The sequence below is a fragment of the Monodelphis domestica genome, chromosome 4, assembly GCF_027887165.1.
Source record: "Monodelphis domestica isolate mMonDom1 chromosome 4, mMonDom1.pri, whole genome shotgun sequence".
NCBI lineage: Eukaryota > Metazoa > Chordata > Mammalia > Didelphimorphia > Didelphidae > Monodelphis > Monodelphis domestica.
Genome location: NC_077230.1, coordinates 92,238,860 through 92,257,101, shown reverse-complemented (window position 1 = coordinate 92,257,101; position 18,242 = coordinate 92,238,860). Strand labels below are relative to the sequence as shown.

The 18,242-nt window shown below is 35.6% G+C and overlaps 1 protein-coding gene across 17 annotated transcripts in view; it reads left to right on the top strand.

The window, feature by feature from the left end:
• LRCH3 (leucine rich repeats and calponin homology domain containing 3) overlaps nucleotides 1-18,242 on the top strand; it is a 162,279-nt gene that overhangs the window by 78,835 nt on the left and 65,202 nt on the right. For all 17 annotated transcript variants that reach the window (XM_056793606.1, XM_056793608.1, XM_056793601.1 and 14 more), the window contains one exon: nucleotides 15,725-15,818. In XM_056793606.1, the coding sequence (XP_056649584.1) occupies nucleotides 15,725-15,818 (94 nt within the window). The remainder of the gene's footprint in view (nucleotides 1-15,724; nucleotides 15,819-18,242) is intronic.

Below are 18,242 nucleotides of genomic sequence, written 5' to 3'. Positions count from 1 at the left end.
TAGGTGTTGGCTAGAGGTGGAAATACAAAAATGTAATTCTTTGCCTTTAGGTCACTTATGTTCTCCAATGGAAAATAACTTTTTATTTATTTTTTTTTAAACCCTTACCTTCCATCTTGGAATTAATACTGTGTATTGGTTCCAAGGCAGAAGAGTGGTAAGGGCTCGGCAATGGGATCAAGTGACTTGTCCAGGGTCAAACAGCTAAGAAGTGTCTGAGGCCAGATTTGAACCTAGGACCTTCCATCTCTAGGCCTGGTTCTCAATTCACTGAGCTACCCAGCTGCCCCCCAAAATAGCTTTTAAACAGATATGTGCAAAATATGTAGAATAAATTAAAAGCAATTTCAGGGGAAAGAACAGAAAATTAATAACTGGTGGAATCAATGGTTTCTTTAAGCTTCTGAGCTTTGAAGGAAGTGAAGAATTTTTGGAAGTTGTCATGGAGGAAATAATAGAGGAAATACTTGAATTAAGAGGAGCTGGAAAGGCTTCCTGTGGAAGATGGGATTTTAGTTGGTTAAGGAAGCCAGGTAGAATTGAGTAGGAAGAGCATTCCAGGCATGGGAGATAGCCAGAGAAAAATCTCAGAGCTAAGAGATGGAGGATCTTGGTTTTGGAACAGCTAGTGTTAGGGGTAAAACTTATGATTGGACTGAATATATTTTTAGTTGATCACCAGGGATTTTAAAGTCAAAATCCCAATGAAATTCTCAAGTCAGAATGGAATTTTAACATGGTTTATTTACAATAGAGTAAAGATATTAAGGAAGAAAGAAAGAGAGGAAAAAGAGAGAGATACCAGGCGTGAGTTCAGAGGCCCCAGCCAAGGGAAGGGGAAGGGTAGAGGATTAAATCTAGCATGGCTTCCAGCCACAAGCCCTCCTCCAAGATGAGGGGCCTCCTTCTCTAGAGGCTTGTGCCTCCAGAAAAGTCAAGGAAAAGGGAGTAAGCCTTGCAATCACCATGTGACAGTCTAAGGGAAGCAGTTTGAGGTCTCACGCTCTAGCTCCTCCCCAGTCGAGTTCCACTGCCAACTCCCTCTCACAGGAAGTGACGGGAAATATAAAGGCAGTTCTTTACGTCATATTCTGTGTCTTACATGTACCAATGGTGGCTTAAACTTGGTTTTGGATAGCCCAGGGGGGTCAGTCAGTTGTTTCTCATTTGTCACCTGTTAGCACAGGAGGGTCATAAACCTTCCTCCCCCACACTTAATCCTTAAGTGGGGGTGTATACATTGCTAAAATTCTAAAGAATAAGCAGGGTGGAGTAAATCTAAAATTCACAAAATCCCCCCCTGGTGATGATTGGGGGACTAGTCTCCCCAATTGATCACTTAACATAATCATTTTATACCTCTAAATCTTCTAACTATTGGTGTATACAGAATTTCACCTTCTAAGAGGAAAACACAATAGAGATAAGAAGGGAATAGAAGAGAGAGATGGCAAAACCAATGTTTTGCTGGGCACATTGACAGAAACCAATTAGGGGGCAATCCCCTTTTGGCATAAGAGTGTATATTCAAAATAAATGTTCAGTCAACCTTCAGTTCAATCAACTGCACCCCAAAGTTCATTCTAGATCTTCTTGATGTTGTGTAGGTTTTTCAGGCATCTTTCTGCAAACGGTTCATTCTCTGGATTTTAGGAGTTAGCAAGCTTCTTTCCTTGAAGATCTTCCTCATAAAAAATTTTAAATCTTGGATTGTTATGAAAATACACTTGAGTACATGAGAAGGAATAAAGAGTAAGACTAGAGAAATAGAAGGGCTTAGATTATAAAGGGCTTTGAATATCAAACAGAGCATTTTGTATTTTATTCCAAAGGAAATAGAGAGCCAACAGAGGTTATTGAGTGGGGAAGTGTCATGATCAGGTCCTGCACTTTATGAAAATCACTTTTATGGCTAAATGGAAGATGGATTAGAATGAAGAGATTTGAGATAGGCAGACCCACCAGCAGGCTGTTGCAGTATTCCAAGAGTGAGATGATTAATGAGGGCCTACACCAGAGTAGTGACAGTGTCACAGCAAAGGAAGCATATTCAAAATATATTGCAGAAGTACAAATTACAGACCTTGACAACAGATTGGATATGAGAGAGTGAGAGGAAGGTGTCAAGGATGACTCCTAGGTTGTGAGCCTGAGAAACTGGGAGATTGTGTTCTCTTTAATTAATAGGGAATATAGGAAGGGGGAAGTCTTAGAGGGGAAGATAGTGAGTTCTCTTTTGGACATTTTGAATTTCAAATGTCTACTGGACATCCAGTTCAAAATGTCTTAAAATGCATTTGAAGATCTGAGATGGGAAATCATCAGAGGATGGGGCACAATAAATAGAATAATTAAAGACAATGAGAATTGAGAAAAGTCCATTGAATTTGGCAACTAAGAGATTGTTGCTAACTTTAGTTAGAGCAATTGGGGTAGAATAATAAGCTCAAAAGCCAAATTGTTGGTTGTCTCTCGAACCAAGGATGACGATTGTCTTTGTGCGTTTTTGTGCACAAAGACACCTGTGCATGAAGATTTAAGTGGAAAAGTCGATGCATAGAGACAGTCCCACTCTCTCGGCTTTGGAAGCCTGGGTCCATTGGCACTAAAAGTCGTTACACCTGGAGACTTCCTCAGCTGCATTGAATGGCCATGTTGTCTTTTGTGCTCCATCATGCCCTAAGCACTCCACAGTGCCTTGCTGCATCGCCATCTCAGCCGTTGAACCTTCTTGTTGGTTTCTTCCGCCTGTTCCGCCGAAGCAGTCTTCACATGCTGGGTGAGCAAAGCCCTAGTTCACCAGGGGTCGACGTCGACCCGATGGCTATCCTCACAAGGTTTAGCCAGCCTGTCAAAACCTTTGCCCAGGGTATGGCCGCTGCCGCATGCTAGCAGCTACTAGGAGCCACAAGTGAGAGCTGGGTGTCAGGTGAGGGTCAGTGGCTAGATAGCTGCCCTAGAAGGGCATGACAAGCCCTCCATACCAGAGATATTACCCCTCCCTGAGCACCCCATACACCCCAGAAGAAGCCAAATTATAATGGGTTAAAAATAGTGTAAGGAAAAAAAAAGGAAGCACCTGTTATAGATAGCTTGTTCTAGGAACTTAAAGAAACAGAAGAAGAGATATAGGATGGTAGTTAGCAAAGATGGAAGAATCAAGTGAGGTGTTTTGTTTTTTTTTCCAGTATGGCAGAGACATGAACATGTTTCTAGAGAGTAGAAAAAGAGCCAATAGCAGACATCGAAAATAGGTGATAGTGGGGGGATGACAGAGAGGACAGGCTGCTAGAGGAGATGAGATTGAATGGGATTGTTTGAGAAAGTAGAGGGATTTGCATTAGTAAAGAATAAGTCCACTTCTTCATGTGAGTCAGATAAAAGTCAAAGGCATCTGAGTGATAGGAGATGAGGAAAAGAGAAGAAGAGAGAAATCATAGGGAATTGCCTCAATTTTTAAAGTAAAATATAAGGTAAGATTCTCTTTTGGGTCAGTGGGGGAACCTTAGAATGTTTGTAGAGGGATGAAATGGCTTGGAAGAAAGCCACTTTGGAGTATTGGGTAGTGAGTTGGTAAGGAGGTTTGCCTAGAAGCAGTACAGGAAATTGTAATAGTAATGTATACGCCCCTTTTAAAATCTAAAATGACCTGTTGTTACCTCAATAGTCTCTTTAATAGTCTCTAAGCAAATTCATCATCTTTTCTCTAAAACTTGTTCCTCTTCATGACTTCCTTATTTTTGTTCATTGTACGAGGTCCTAATCACATTTAGAATCTCATTTTAATTCCTTCCTCTTTTCTACCCTTCCCCCTCTAAATCATACAATTTTTTTTATGTGGTAGAGATACTTTTGTTCATGTTAAAAGATGCATAAAACACAGGGGCAAATTCCTGTCAAAAGTGTTTATCACTGTCATGAAGGATGCCTAAATGGAGAAAATTATTTGTCTCTGTAGAGTGCAAAATTCTATAGCTGCTTTTATTTGTGATTGACATTGTATTAATTCTATCAAATCACTGAATGTATCATGAACTCTTCAATTAGATCTGCAACCATTGGGAAAGGTATCTACCTAAGAGGTTACAAAATAAAAGCTAAATTAATGACAGTTATGTATTTGGATATACAGTGTGGAGTTAGTCTTTTGGAATATATATTTTGGACAAACCCAATAAATTTACCAGAACTAAATGAAAGAAAAAGATGGGACTGATTGCTTTTGAAAAAGTATATAGCACTTTAAAAAGTCCCAGTATTTTCCCTGTTACTTTTTTTAAACCCATACCTTCCTAAAAATCAATACTGTGTATTGGTTCTAAGGCAGAAGAGTGGTAAGGGCTAGGCAATGGAAGTTAAGTGACTTGCCCAGGGTCACACAGCTAGGAAGTGTCTGAGGCCAGATTTGAACTTAGGACCTCCCCTCTCTGGGTCTGGCTCTCAATCCACTGAGCCACCAAACTGCCCCCTTTCCCTATGATTCTATATCACCGTTAAGTAAATTCTGGAACTCCATAATATCCAAGAAATTAAATTTGAAAATCACTCAAAGTATAGCTTCTTGATCAAATTACTAAATAAGAAAAATAGAGCATAAGTAAAATCGAATCTACTTTTTATCCCTTTGGATTATAAATACCTATTTGACTAAATTTTGATGATATTTTTATGTATTCTTTCATGCAGTTTCACTTTCATATAAAAACATGAATATACTTTCTGTTTAGACTTTTAAGTTAGGGATTTGTTAATCCAACTTCTTATTAATATGATGAAAATGTATTTGGCTTGCTTTCTTTAAAAAACAATGTAAAATTTCTTATTTTTATGCAGTATCAAATATCTAACAAATATACTTGAATTTTTATTCCTTCTCACTCCACTACACTTGCCAAGTCATTTTTAGCATTCAGTATAAGAGCTCAATTATCATATATCTTCCCTGGGGTGTCAGATTTCCATCTTCACAATTGTGTCACTATCACATGCCATCTTTAGTGTCAGATAATTATCATTGTTGATACAATTGCATTACTAGCTGACTGAGTAGACAGCTGTTAGTCATTATTGACTTGTCTAGTCACGGACTCAGTCATGCATGTAAATTTTAAGTTCTGTGGACTTGTATTTAGCCTATTAAGTAAATTCTTGGGTATTCTGAAAATTTATTATATACTTAAAATAATGATATAGTAGTAATATATAGAAACTAAATAGTAGTAAAGAAATAATAACTAATTGAATATTTTTATAGTATTTACATGTAAGCAGATTAATTTAAACACATGAACTGCCATAACTTTCAACCTCCACCTTTAAGTCTCCATCAGGATTCTTTGTTTATCCACTTATTCTCCTTTACTTTTCTCACATACATATATCTAATTATTGTGTACTGTTTTTCTGATTCTGCTTTTTTTCCTTATTTGCTAGTATCTTATAATGGGCTTTCCAAATTGTTTGATCTTTCTCATTCTTGTCAACCTTAATTATACCACAATTTATTTAAATATTTTCCTATTCTGTATATTTTGGCTAATTCCAGGTTTTTGCAATTAAAAATATGCTTGTGTGGAAATTTTGAAGAACTATCTTATTTTAATTTTTAATTTTTAGTTTATTTGTTTGTTTTATTTTATTTTTATTTAAAGATATTTTATTTTCCCAATTACATGTAATGACAATTTTCAACATACTTAATTTCTGAAATTATAAGATCCAAATTATCTTCTTCCCTCCTCACCTTGGAGATGGTAAGCAATTTTATCTGGATCATACATGTATTATCATGAAAAACATACTTCATTATTGGACATTATTGTAAGAGAATATTAATATAAAGCCAAAACCCCAAATTGAAACTGTTAATAAACTAGTATAAAAGACAGTATACTTTGATCTGCATCTGACTCCAAAAGTTCTTTCTCTGGAGGTGGATAGCATTCTTTGTCATAAGTCCTTCAGAATTGTTCCAGATCATTGTATTGCTGAGAATAGCCAAATCTTTCACAGTTGATTATCATATGATATTGCTGTTACTGTGTACAATGTTCTCCTGGTTCTGCTTTTCTTACTTTGCATCAGTTCATGTAGATCTTTCCAGCTTTTTCTAAAATCATTTCTTATCACACAATAGTATCCCATCACCATCATATGCCACAATTTGGTCAGCTATTCCCTGTTGATGAACATCTCTTCAATTTCCAATTCTTTGCTACTACAAAAAGAGCTGCTATAGATACTTTGGTACAAGTATGCCCTTTCCCCATTTTAATGATCTCTATGGTATACAGACCCAGTAGTGTACAAGATCAAAATGTATGTAGTTTTATACCACTTTGAGCATAGTTCCATGAACCCTCCTGAATGGTTGGATTAAGAACTAGCTGTTTTTAAACCTTTACTAACACTCAGGGTGTTTTCTTAGCAATGTTTTCATCAGCATTTATTAAGCACCAACATTATCCTGATTTTCTATTTAGAATACAAAGCTCCTGCTTTTTTAGAAATCAACTGGTACATGAACAAAAAAATGAGGGAGCTTTTACTAATTTATATTAAAATTTAAAGATTCCATTGCCTATCTGTGTGACCCTGAGTAAGTCATAATCCCCACTGCCTAGCCCTTACTGCTCTTCTGCCTTAGAACCAATACAAAGTATTGGTTCTAAAACAGAGTACAGATTTTACAGAAGAGGAAACTGAAGATTAAATGACTCACAAATATAGGTATCTGAGGCAAGATTTTAACTAAAGTCTTACTGATTCCAAGATTGGCATTGTACCACCTAGTTTCTAAATATAAATATAAATATTAAAAAAGTTAAATATTTCTTGCCAAAATAGCTATCTCAATGGAGGAAGACATCTCAAGCTTTCACACACCTCCACACACACAAAAAAAAATAGCACTAGACTAAATTTTCCCCCTTTTTTTTAATTTAGAAAATTTTTTCATGGTTATATGATTCATTATCCCCCCCACCTCTTTTCTCTCACCTCCCAAAGCTGACAAGCATTTCCACATATCATTGTTCAAAACCTGTTTTCCATATTATTAATATTTGCAGTAGAGTGATCTTTTAACATAAAAACCCTAATCATATCCCTATCAAACTACATGATCGATGATATGTTTTTCTTCTGCATTTTGACAGTTCTTTCTCGTAAGTTCCTCTGGATTGTCTTTGGTCCTTGCATTGTTGCTAGTAGAGGAGTCCATTACATACAATTGTACCACAGTATATCAGTCTCTGTGTAAAATGTTTTCTTGATTCTGCTCCTTTCTCTCTACATCAATTCCAGGAGGCCTTTACAGTTCACATGGAATTCTTCCATTTCATTATTCCTTTCAGCTCAATAGTATTTTATAACCATCAGATAATATAATTTGTCCAGCCATTCCCCAAACAATGAACACCCCCTCATTTTCCAATTCTTTGCCACCACAAAAAGCATAGCTATACGTATTTTTGCACAACTCTTTTTCCTTATTATCTCTTTGGGGTACAAACCCAGCAGTGCTATGGCTAGGTGAAATAGGCAATCTTTTAAAGCCCTTTGGGCATAATTCCAGATTGCCCTCCAGATTTGTTGAACCAGTTAATAGCTCCACCAGCAGTGTATTAGTTAGACTAAATTTTTAAAAGTAATCCAATGAGAAAATATATTGTAGCATCTACTACAGAATCTTTTTTTTAAAAAGCCACCCCTAGTGGAGGGGAGGGAGGGAAATAATGTGATTATTGTAACCAAGGAATAATGTTCTAAATTGACTAAATAAACTTATTCAAATAGGGGGGGAAAGCCACCCATAAACCTATACTCAATAGTAAAAAGAGTGCCTCCCAGAAAAGTCAGTGTCAGTATAGGCAAACAAGCAGAAGTTTTCTGACATGACCAGAGACTTACCCTCTACATAAGTGGAACCAACAAAAAAGCCCTAAAGATGGTTGCAAATAGTGGTGTCCTGAATCTGATTCCTAACAAGACCTGGTTATTAAATTTTCATTTTGGGCATTTACATGTAAGAAATCATCAAATAATACAGATCTGAGTTTGAATGATTTCTTTGTTGTTGATTGTCTAGAAAGAAAGTAATGAAGAAAATGTTAATATTGCAGATTAAATTTAAGTGTCTTCCACACATTTTTTTTGTGCCAGTTATTAAACATTTAAAGCTCACCCTTGACTAAAAATCCACAGCAGGGGCTTTGGAACTAAGTGACTGAGCTGTAGCAACCTACACAAGGGATGGCCATACTCTGACAATGACCCTGCAGAACCAGATTTTCTGAAGGCCCTACATTCTTATCTTGATGCCTTAGAGAAGCCAGTATATATGGTACTCTAAAGTTCAAAGATCCAGGTGACACTGAAATATACTGGCATTCACCTTTTAAAATTTTATTTATTTAATTAAATAATTTGTAATATTTTTCCATGGTTATATGATTCATGTTCTTTCTTCTCCCTCCTTCCTCCCCCTCCCAGAACTGATGAGCAATTCCACTGGTTTTTACATGTATCATTGTTCAAAACCTATTTCTATATTAATATTTTCAGTAGAGTGATCATTTAAAGTCAGCATCTCCAGTCATATCCCCATAAAACCATGTGAATCAGTCATGTTTTTCTTCTTCATTTCTACTGCCACAGTTCTTCCTCTGGATGTGGACAGTGTTCTTTCTCATAAGTCCCTCAGAATTGTCCTGGATCACTGCATTGCTGCTAGTAGAGAAATCCATTACATTCAATTATGCCACAGTGTATTAATCTTTGTGCATAATGTTCTTCTGGTTCTGCTCCTTTTGTTTTGCATCTGTTCCTGGAGGTCTTTCAAATTCACATGGAATTCCTCCAATTTATTATTCCTTTTAGCACATAGTATTCCATTAGCAACAGATACCACAATTTGTATAGCCATTCCCTAATCGATGGACACCTCCTCTTTTTCCAGTTTTCTGCCACTACAAAGATCATGGCCATAGATATTCATCTCTTTGGGGTACAAACCAGCAGTGGTATGGCTGGGTCAGAAGGTGGGCATTCTTTTAAAGCCCTTTGGACATGATTCCAATTGCCTTCCAGAATGGTTAGATCAATTCACAACTCTACCAGCAATGCATTAGTGTTCCAACTTTGCCTCATCCCCTCCAACATATATTACTTTCCTTTGCTATCATGTTGGCCAATCACTGGCATTCACTTTGGGAAGTCGAGGACAGCAAGAAATCCAGGTAACCAAAATGAAGACCAAGCAGGACTTATTTCCTCACTCTACTTGAAAAACAAAAACAAAACAGCATGAGGAATCTGGCCCAAATACAAAGCCTCAATTCAGGAACTAAAGCTAAAGATACAAGAGAAGAAAATACTGACTACTATAAAAAATTACAGTTGATCCAGAAATACCCAAAAATCCAACCAGGAAGTAAAGAGTAACTCCATAATAACCAAATACAGACTTAAATGGTGGGAAATGGATTTTCCACTAGAACTACATGAAATACTTAGAGATAAGCAAGATTTTTTAAAAATGAAATAAAAGCCCTAAAGGAAAGAATTGATAAGAGAATTAATAGATTAGGAGAAAAGGTAGTTAAATGGACTTCTGTACTAGCAGTAATGCATTGGTCCAAGACAATTTTGAGGGACTTAAGAGAAAGAACGCTATTCATATCCAGAGAAAGAACTTAGGAAGTAGAAATACTGAAGAAAAACAACTGCTTGATCATATGGTTCGATGGGGATATAATTGGGGATGTAGACTCTAAACGATCACCCTAGTGCAAATACTAATAATATGAAAATAAGTCTTTATCAATGACACATGTAAAAACTCAGTGGAATTGCTCATTGGCTATAGGAGGAGGGAAGAGAAAGATCATGATCCATGTAACCATGGAATAAAATTCTAAATTAATTAAAAAAATAAACTTAAATTCTTAAAAGAAAGAAAAACCAGAACTGAATAAGAACTCTGAAATGAAAAAAAAAAAAGATCAAGCAAAGCCTAGAAAGGCAAATTTATTTCAGCATTTGGAAAGAACTAAATGATAATGAAGTACTGACAGTCGAATGGAGAAGAAACAAGTGTCTTTCCTGAAACTTATTGAGTTAAATAAGAAAAATAGATCCTGGAAATGGATGAAAATTGTTCAGATGGTTTTGGAGGAGAAAGAAAAAGGAGAATAATAGAAATACACTGATACTGAAAGATGAACAGTCTGTGGTTAAGAGGTAGATTAAGACCAGAACAGGAATAATTGCAAGCCAAACAAACTTATTGATATCATGAAGGAGGCACTTAAAGAAAAAGCAGAAACTGAATGCCTATTGCCTGATGAATGGCTTCATTCAAATTATGGCATATTAATTAAATGGAGTATTATTGTACCATAATAAATACTGAAAGAGACAATTTCAGAAAATCTTGGGAAGAAGACTTTTTTGAACTGAAGATTCATGGTGAAATAAGCAGAACTAAGTGAATAATTTATATAATAAAATTTTAAAGAAAAAACAATTTGGAAGAACTTAAGCAATGACCAGTCTATGGACACCTTCAGAATACTACTGTGATGATGGATATTATCGACTTCCTGAAAGACATATGACAGTCATGGTACAGAAAGAAAAATATAATTTCAAACATTGTCTGCATACGGATTTGTTTTATTCTAAAATATTATTTGTTATAAGAATTCCTTCAAAGAACAGTTAATCCCAATACTATACAAACTATTTGACATAATAAGCAAAGAGGGAGTTCTACCAAACTCCTTTTATGACACAAACATGATACTGATTCCAAAACCAAGCAGGTCAAAAACAGAGAAAGAAAACTATAGACCAATCTCCCTAATGAATATAGATGCAAAAATCTTAAATAGGATACTAGCAAAAAGACTCCAGCAAGTGATCAGAAGGGTCATCCACCATGATCAAATAGGATTTATACCAGGGATGCAGGGCTGGTTCAATATTAGGAAAACCATCCACATGATTGACCACATCAACAAACAAACCAACAAGAATCACATGATTATCTCAATAGACGCAGAAAAAGCCTTTGATAAAATACAACACCCATTCCTATTAAAAACACTAGAAAGCATAGGAATAGAAGGGTCGTTCCTAAAAATAATAAACAGTACATATCTAAAACCATCAGCTAATATCATCTGCAATGGGGATAAACTAGATGCATTCCCAATAAGATCAGGAGTGAAACAAGGATGCCCATTATCACCTCTACTATTTGACATTGTACTAGAAACACTAGCAGTAGCAATTAGAGAAGAAAAAGAAATTGAAGGCATCAAAATGGGCAAGGAGGAGACCAAGTTATCACTCTTTTCAGATGACATGATAGTCTACTTAAAGAATCCTAGAGATTCAACCAAAAACCTAATTGAAATAATCAACAACTTTAGCAAAGTTGCAGGATACAAAATAAACCCACATAAGTCATCAGCTTTTCTATATATCTCCAACACAGCTCAGCAGCAAAAACTAGAAAGAGAAATCCCATTCAAAACCACCTTAGACAAAATAAAATACCTAGGAATCTATCTCCCAAGACAAACACAGGAACTATATGAACACAACTACAAAACACTCTCCACACAACTAAAACTAGACTTGGACAATTGGAAAAACAATAACTGCTCATGGATAGGACGAGCTAATATAATAAAAATGACCATCCTACCCAAACTTATTTATCTATTTAGTGCCATACCCATTGAACTCACAAAATATTTCTTTACTGATTTAGAAAAAAACATAACAAAATTCATTTGGAATAACAAAAGATCAAGGATATCCAGGGAAATAATGAGAAAAAAAACATATGATGGGGGCCTTGCAGTCCCAGACCTTAAACTATATTACAAAGCAGCAGTCATCAAAATAATTTGGTACTGGCTAAGAAACAGAAAGGAAGATCAGTGGAATAGACTGGGGGAAAGCGACCTCAGCAAGACAGTATACGATAAACCCAAAGATCCCAGCTTTTGGGACAAAAATCCACTATTCGATAAAAACTGCTGGGAAAATTGGAAGACAGTATGGGAGAGATTAGGAATAGATCAACACCTCACACCCTACACCAAGATAAATTCAAAATGGATGAATGACTTAAACATAAAGAAGGAAACCATAAGTAAATTGGGTAAACACAGAATAGTATACATGTCAGACCTTTGGGAGGGGAAAGACTTTAAAACCAAGCAAGACATAGAAAGAATCATAAAATGTAAAATAAATAATTTTGACTACATCAAATTAAAAAGCTTTTGTACAGACAAAACCAATGTAACTAAAATCAGAAGGGAAACAACAAATTGGGAAAAAATCTTCATAGAAACCTCTGACAAAGGTTTAATTACTCAAATTTATAAAGAGCTAAATCAATTGTACAAAAATCAAGCCATTCTCCAATTGATAAATGGGCAAGGGACATGGATAGGCAATTCTCAGATAAAGAAATCAAAACTATTAATAAGCACATGAAGAAGTGTTCTAAATCTCTTATAATCAGAGAGATGCAAATCAAAACAACTCTGAGGTATCACCTCACACCTAGCAGATTGGCTAACATTACAGCAAAGGAAAGTAATGAATGCTGGAGGGGATGTGGAAAAGTTGGGACACTAATTCATTGCTGGTGGAGTTGTGAACTGATCCAACCATTCTGGAGGGCAATTTGGAACTATGCCCAAAGGGTGATAAAAAAATGTCTACCCTTTGATCCAGCCATAGCACTGCTGGGTCTGTACCCCAAAGAGATAATGGACAAAAAGACTTGTACAAAAATATTCATAGGTGCGCTCTTTGTGGTGGCCAAAAATTGGAAAACGAGGGGATGCCCATCAATTGGGGAATGGCTGAGCAAATTGTGGTATCTGTTGGTGATGGAATACTATTGTGCAAAAAGGAATAATAAAGTGGAGGAATTCCATGGAGACTGGAACGACCTCCAGGAAGTGATGCAGAGCAAGAGGAGCAGAACCAGGAGAACATTGTACACAGTGACTAAAACACTGTGGTATAATCGAATGTAATGGACTTCTACATTAGTGGCGGTGTAATGTTCCTGAACAATCTGCAGGGATCTAGGAGAAAAAACACTATTCATAAGCAAAGGATAAACTATGGGAATAGAAACACCGAGGAAAAGCAACTGCCTGAATACAGCGGTTGAGGGGACATGACAGAGGAGAGACTCTAAACGAAACTCTAATGCAAATATTATCAACATAGCAATGGGTTCAAATCAAGAACACATGTGACACCCAGTGGAATCACGCGTCGGCTATGGGGGTTGGGGGGAGGAAAAGAAAATGATCTTTGTCTTTAATGAATAATGCTTGGAAATGATCAAATAAAATATTATTTAAAAAAAAGAATAATGAAATGGAAGAATTCCACGTGAACTGGAAAGACATCTAGGAATTAATGTAGAGTGAAAGGAGCAGAACCAGGAGAACATTGTACCCAGAGACTGATACACTGTGGCACAATTAAATATAATGGACTTCTTTACTAGCAGCAATGCAGTGATCCAAGACAATTCTGAGGGACTTATGAGAAAGAACACTGTCCACATCCAGAGAAAGAACTGTGGGAGTAGAAACACAGAAGAAAAACAAATGATCATTCATGTGGTTCAGTGAGGATATTGACTTTAAATGATCCCTCTATTGCAAATATTAATAATGTGGAAATAGGTTTTGAACAATGACACATGTAAAATCCAGTGGATTTGCTTGTCTGTTCTGGGAGGGAGGAGTGAGGAGAGGAGGGAAATGTAACTGTGGAAAAATATTCTAAATTAAACAAATGAATAAATTTTTAAAAAAGAATGTTGTCCACCTCCAGAAAAAGAACTGTGGGAGTAGAAAAACAGTTGCTTGATCACATGGTTTGGTGGGAATATGAATGATGATGTAGACTGTAAATGATCACTCTATTGCAAATATTAATGACATGGAAAATAGGTCTTGATCAATAATACATGTAAAACCCAGTGGAATTGCCAATTTGCTATGGGAGAGAGGAGGGAAAGAACGTGAATCATGTAACATGGGGAAAAAATATTCTAAATTAATTAAATTTTAAAAAATTTAAAAAGAAAAGGAAAAAAAATCCTGTCTTAAAAACTAGAACTTGGTAAATGGAAGCTAATGATTCTATGAGACATCAAGATACAATCAAAGGGAAGTCCTACGTTCAAATTTGGCCTCAGATACTTTCTAGCCATGTGATCCTAGGCAAGTCACTTAACCTTCAGTGCTTAGCTCTTACCACTCTTTTTGATTCCAAAACAGATGGTATAGGTTTAAAAAAAAATGATACAATCAAAGTCAAAAGAACAAAACAAAAAAAAATTAGAAGAAAATGTGAACTATCTCATGGGAAAAACAACTGACATGTAAAATAAATTCAGGATAAGTAATCTAAGAAATATTGGACCACACGAAAGCCATGATCATGGGAGGGAAAGGGAGATGTGATGATAAAAAAAAATAAATGGGGGAAAATGAGGATGAAGTAATACACAGTAATGATAATGGTGCAAGAAATTTTTATAAGTCTCTTTAATAAAGGTCTCATTTCTCAAGTACACACAAATGAGTTGAATGTATTTTAATGTATTTTGTATTTTTGTATTTTAACAAATTTGTCCCCGGTTGTTAAATGGTCAAAAGATATGTACTAGCAATTCTCAAAGTAATTAAAGCTTTAAAGCTCTCTCTCTCTCTAGTCAATGCAAAAAAAAATGTCCTAAATCACTATTTACTAGAGAAGTGCAAATTAAAATAATTGAAGTACCTCCCCATAACTGTCAGATTGGGTATTATGACAGAAAAGGAAAATGATGAAACTTGGAGGAAATGTGAAAAATTGAGAATTAATGTACTGTTGGGGGAGTTATGAATTGATTCAGTCATTCTGGAGAGCAATTTGGACCTATGCCCAAAGTCCTATAAAACACTACATATCCCTTGACCCAGCAATACTTATTAATAGGTTTGTAGTCCAAAGAGATAAAAAAGGGGAAGGACCTATATGTACAAAAATATTTAAAGCAGCTCTTTTTGTGAGAGCAAAGAATTGGAAAGTGAAGGGAACACTCAACTCAGAATTGTTGAGTGAGTTACAGTATGTTATTGTAATAGAATACTGTTGTGCTGTAAAAAATAAGGAGTGGGAGGAGCTCAGGAAAATCTGGAAATACTTAAACTGAAGCAGAGTGAAGTAAGCAGAACCAGAACACTGAACATAGTGACAGGAATACTGTACAGTGAACAACCGTGAATAATTTAGCTATTCTCTGCAATACAAGGTTTCAAAACAATCCCAAAAGGTAAAAAAATGCCATCTGCTTCCGAAGAAAGAACTGATCATCCAGACCAAAGCAGGCTCTTAGAATTTTTCTTTTTTGTTATAGAGTTGTTTTCCACTAAAGGATTGATATGGGAAGATTTTTTTTATTTGATTGTGAATAGATCATAAAATCTATTTTAGAATGCTTACCATCTCAGTGTGGGGCAGGGAGGGAGAGAATTCAAGACTAAAAATTTTTTAATCTTTTTAAAATATTGGAAATTATTTTAACATGTAATTGAGAGGAAAAGAAAAGTTAAAAAAATTTAATGCCATTTCTGACTTTGCACTAGCAATATATAACTAATTAAAATGCATTTCTTCTCAGCCATGAAGAATTGTACTTAAGTCGTCCATATGGAGCCCTTGATTCTGGTTTTAATAGTGTGGACAGTGGTGATAAGAGGTGGTCAGGGAATGAAGTAAGTAATTTTTTTTTAACATATTCAGAGATAGAAGAATAAGAAAAAAATGGAATGTTTTTGAAGTAATAAAACTAAAATTATTTTCACTATGCAACATGAAGTACTTATAAACAGGTATTAAAAGCACACATACATGTACAAAGAAACAAAGTACAAAATGGTCTGAGTATAGGACATACTTCCCCAAACCTCCAGTCATGCTTGCATAAAACAAAGAGTTCTATAATTGAATTATGAAAGAATAAAAGTCAAAGTGACAAAGAAAATAGTCATAATAAAAATTAATCTTGTCAAGTATTGTAATAATGTGAGAATATTTAAATGAACTGATATCAGATAGAGAAAAATCAGAACATTATACACAATAATTAGAATAATGTGAATAAAAAATACTAAAAATCTTCAACTCATTAAATATGACTAGTGGTGAAACATTTCACTAGTTTTTGTAGAGTGGAGAGAATATATCAATGCAGAATATTATATACAAAGACATGGTTGCTGTTTTGGTTGCTTTTTCTTATTTATGATTTTGTTGTAAGGGGGTGGTCAGTGGGAAGCATATTGGAAAGTGACTGTAGCATCCAAAAACAAAGTTGTAAGTAAAACTTTTAGAACCTACATATATCTCTATTTGTATGGAAAGATGTAAAAAAAAATTACTACTTTTACATGGTAATTTTACATCTTTTTTTCAAAGGAGAGCTATATTTTTTATTTTATTTCAGCATATTGGCCAGCTAATAGTCAGGAGCCTCCATTTGAACAAATAACCTAATTTGAACTAATTTAGAGTATACTTTTTTTTAATCCTTACCTTCCATCTTTGGATTGATTCTAATGATCAGTTCCAAGGCAGAACAGTAAGCACTAGGCAATTGGGGTTACAGTGACTTGTCCAGGATCACACAGCTGGAAAGTATCTGAGACCAAATTCAAATCCAGGACCTCCCATTTCTGAACCTAGCTTTCTATCCACTGAGTCACCTAGCTGCCCCTTAGTACGTACGCTTAACTACTGTCCTCAAAATATCACAATCTGATTTAAACACCTTTATGTGTGAAAGAAAAAACTTCATAAAATGACTATTACTGTTTCATTAATTTGAATACAATTAGATCCAGAAAGCATTAGGTAGATTTTCCAGAATTCTCTTGTTAAAGGGTTAAGGAAGGAATGAAACAAGCCTTTATTACTTGCCATATTCCAGGCATTGTGCTAATCACTTTAAAAATATTAACTCTTCTGATCCTCACAGCAGTCCTGGAAAAGTGGGTGGTATTATTTGCTCCATTTTTACAGTTGGACAAATTGAGACAGATGGAGGTCAAGCAATTTTATATCAGGCCAAATTTGAATTTGTGTTCCTCACTACAGAGGAACACTCTTATCAATTAGGCCACATACCTTCCTCTAATTGGTTAGCTGGTAATGTAGTTTACTTCCTTCAATAGCTAGTATGAGCCAGAATCTTTGAAATCTGTGTTATTCTTTGGGCTAATATTGCCAAAACACTGAAAGTTTCAGGGATTGGGGTCCTTTTAGGGAGAAACTTTATTGCTACCCTTTAGAGACAAGAACTGGATGTTTAAGCTTTCCAATAGGTTCAATAGTTTACTAAATGTTTGTTTTATTTATTAGGTTATACTGTGTACAGAGCACTAAAATTTAAGGGAAGTACAAAGAGAACATTGCCTTGCTCATAGAGGGCAATTTAATTTGATCTCTGTCTTCCTTCCTTTCTCATTTTACCTTCCCTGCTACATGTGTACTCTTCTTTCTTGAGTCTCCCATCTCCCTTTCAAGTACCTCTCCCAGAGCAGATCAGCAATCTCTCTGCCTTCCCAGCAAAACCTTTTATTCTAGGCCATCTACCAGTTTAGATGTGTTGTCATTTCTGGTTCCACAGAACCTTAGGGAAGGAGTTGTGTGAAACTGCTATCTCTTCCATCAACCATTGAAGAAAAGGAATTTTTAATTCTTTTCTGTGGTCAAGGAGAAAACTCTGTAGATAGTGTAGGACAGGAATGTCATACCTGGTCCATATGTGGGCCACCCTGAACCAGATTAAAATGTAATTGGGAAATGTTTAATAATTCATTTATGGTTTTCTGAAGGAATCCATTTCTATTTGAGTCTGACACTCAAATAGGAGCTGATTGGAGCACAAATATTGGCAAGGTGGTTTTAGAGCAGAGTTTCTAGGTGATAGTTAACTATTTAGGGAGAGGAAAGAAAAGTAAAACTGAATGAGTATTTGTTTCCAGCTGATGGGATTGAAAAAAGAGTCTACCTCACAACCACTTATCTTCAAGAATGAAGATTCTAAGAGTAACCTGGTACCAGCTTGGTGGATAGAATGCTAGGCCTGGAGAGAAAAGGACTTGAGTTCAAATTTGCCCTCAGGTGCTTCCAAGCTA